This window comes from Physcomitrium patens, chromosome 3, assembly GCF_059467195.1.
Source record: "Physcomitrium patens ecotype Gransden chromosome 3, ASM5946719v1, whole genome shotgun sequence".
NCBI lineage: Eukaryota > Viridiplantae > Streptophyta > Bryopsida > Funariales > Funariaceae > Physcomitrium > Physcomitrium patens.
The window spans coordinates 11,896,931-11,899,581 of NC_143412.1; the positions used below are offsets into that span (position 1 = coordinate 11,896,931).

Sequence of the window (2,651 nt, forward strand, 5' to 3'; positions counted from 1 at the left end):
TGTCCTAAACTCTTTTTAGAAGATTCCATGGTGGATCCTACTTAGATAACCATCCTAAATTCTTTCTAGAATGTTTCATGGTAGATTCCACCTACATAACCACCTTAAGTTCTTTCTATAATGTTCCATGGTCGATCCTACATAATTCACTAACTTAGCCTCAATTCTAGAAATTTCTATAACTTCTCAAATATGGTTCCAACTATCTATCTCTATATGTCAACAATACAAATATTTTATCTATACCCTATTACATTCCTAGCCAATACAAGCTTCACAAATAAATATATGCACTATAAAAATGAATCTTGATGGCATTGAACCACCATACTAAAAAAAGGAGAAGCATGACACATGAGGCAGAGCATGACACAAGAGGGAGATGAGAGGTGTGGTTAGAAGATTGAATGCATATTTCTCTCTAGTTCTCTTTTAAACAATACATTAGAGTTTTTTTGCAAAAAGCAAGAGATTGTATAGCTGCCATCATTGTAACACTCATAAAGATTAGGATAATGATGAATGTGGTTGATTTTCATAGTTGTGGATTCAATAGTAGATAAATGAATCTAGAAGTCATTTTTTTTTTATGATGATTAGGATAGGAGGATTGATTTAGTAAAACCTTAGGTCATTTTAACATTTTCCGATATCTAAACATGTTTTGATTGTATTTCCTAAGTACTCATTTAATCTAAGCTGCCACCAATTGATTTAGTGGGAAATCTTAATTATAATTCAATCTAACAAAGTGTTACATGTGGAGAAGGAAAGATAACAACACTTTGTCCAAAGTTTTCGGAGGACATAAATAACAAATCCCACCGCTCACGACACGTCACGTCGGGGACGCTGACGCTGCCTACCGCGCCCACCTGCACCGTGGACGCGCGGTCGCGTCACCAGTGGAGGTGTTGTGCGATTCGTTGCGTGCCTGCATCGAGGAGGAGGGTGAGTCCTGACGGAGGAGGAATCTATTTGCTGTGTGCGCCAAGGGGGTCGTTAAGTCATTGCGGCGGCATCCGCGCAAAAGCGCTGTATCCCCGCTCCGACCGCATTTCTACGTCGTATTCCCCATAAAAATTGCAGCATCAGTAGCATCTTAACCGACAATTCCAGAGTGGTGACCTTGCACATCCACTTGATTTTGTAATATGGTATTCTAAGTCTGAAGGAATTGTAGCAGCTCACTGGCTGACACCAGGTTACCGCCAGTCGGAGCGACCTTTTCCAAGTCGCAGGTAGAAAAAACGACGAAGATCGTGAGGAGCTTGGTACGCGTGTCGGCTGTGGTATTGTGAGAGCGTGTATATTAAATCTGTAGCCTCTGAAGAATTCCATATGTGAAGAGTATCAGTTGAGTTAACTGTTATAGCTGTGAGTGAGGGCATTTCTGTTTGGTTGAAGAAAGGCTTGTGGGTAGTGGTGGAGGTTTGGGAGCAAGGACGTATATCTTTACTCGGTTCAGGGTTTGATTCAAGATGGCTTGTCGACCCCTGGGGTTCCTCATTGGTCTTCCGTTCATGTTGGTTGGCCTGATTCTCTCCATTATCGGCATGGTGCTATGGATTCTTGCGTAAGTCTATTCAAGTCCCTGTTTTTCGGTGACGTTTGCACCTAGTTTCAGCGTCACTTTCTCTTGAGTAGTTGGTAATCGTGTACTGGTAGTCTAGGTCTAATCGCTTAAGGTGCACCTGAATGCTGTCTTGATTGCGGATTCTAGGAGCTTGACGAGCCTCGACTTTGAATGTGCAATGCTGCTTTAAGGGTTTTCTAGAGGCGCGTCCTAGCCATGATTTTTTCACTCTTCAGTGATGAGAGACCTGTAGGATGGAGAATAAAAGGGTTATGGATATCATTTATCCTTGTTTTGGTTTTTTGGTTTTTTTTCCAACTATTAGCCCAGTAGCTTCAAGGTTTGAGATTCACTTGGATATATTTCTATATGAATGCTGTTTTCTGGTTTCCCCCTAATCAATGTTAAAATGACAAGTCTCTTGTTCTGATAACTGCGCAGGTCTATCATAGTATGCATATGCCCTTGCTGTCTTTGCCTGGTGCCTATTCCGCCTCTCGCCGTGTCGCTCATCAAAGCCCCTGTTAGCATTATGTACTGGTTCACGAAGCAAATACCTTGCTGACGTGCTACAGCAGCAGTTGGTGTAGCACGTTGTTATCGATTTTTTCGTCACGCTTTTGTAATCTTCGTAAGAGTGAAATTTCAAAGCAGTTGTTGGGTGAAGCGTGACACTCCAAGCGTTGTACTCCTAGTTGGTTTTTAGCTTTCAGTGAACCCTGTAAATTATTTTGATGGGTAGGACAGCTATACAGAACAACCTGGTTGCTACACCATGTCGTGGCCACCTTGTTGACTAAAGCCAACCGTGAAGTAAAGGTTTTGTAATTTCAACCCCGATAGTCTGTTTTTGATTAAGCAATTTTAGTGGGTTGTAAAGGAACATGTATGGTGTTCGGTCTAAGTTTCCAAATGCATCAGGTACTTCGATTCAGATGACGGCGGTGCCTTGCTCTTCCCATGTAAGTTTATCAACTAACAGTGTAGACTTGTGTGGCCTTCAATTCTTGACCGTGTTGAATGTGGTTCTGTATGTTGTTGAATTGGACGTTTGGACGCTAAGTTGACCTAAAAG

At 41.8% G+C, this 2,651-nt stretch overlaps 1 protein-coding gene across 1 annotated transcript; it reads left to right on the forward strand.

Annotated features, from left to right (window-relative positions):
* Positions 1-1,352: 1,352 nt before the first annotated feature.
* LOC112279579 (signaling peptide TAXIMIN 1-like) lies at positions 1,353-2,414 on the forward strand. The gene is made up of 2 exons (XM_073532501.2): positions 1,353-1,576; positions 2,018-2,414. The coding sequence occupies exons 1-2, from the start codon at positions 1,482-1,484 to the stop codon at positions 2,139-2,141; spliced, it is 219 nt and encodes a 72-aa protein (XP_073388602.1). The 5' UTR covers positions 1,353-1,481; the 3' UTR covers positions 2,142-2,414.
* The last annotated feature ends 237 nt before the right edge of the window (positions 2,415-2,651 follow it).

Coding starts and splice junctions, on each gene's coding strand:
- LOC112279579 (XM_073532501.2), top strand. CDS start 1,482: ATGGCTTGTCGACCCCTGGGGTTCCTCATTGGTCTTCCGTTCATGTTG. Junction 1,577..2,017: donor ATGGTGCTATGGATTCTTGC/GTAAGTCTATTC, acceptor ATAACTGCGCAG/GTCTATCATAGTATGCATAT.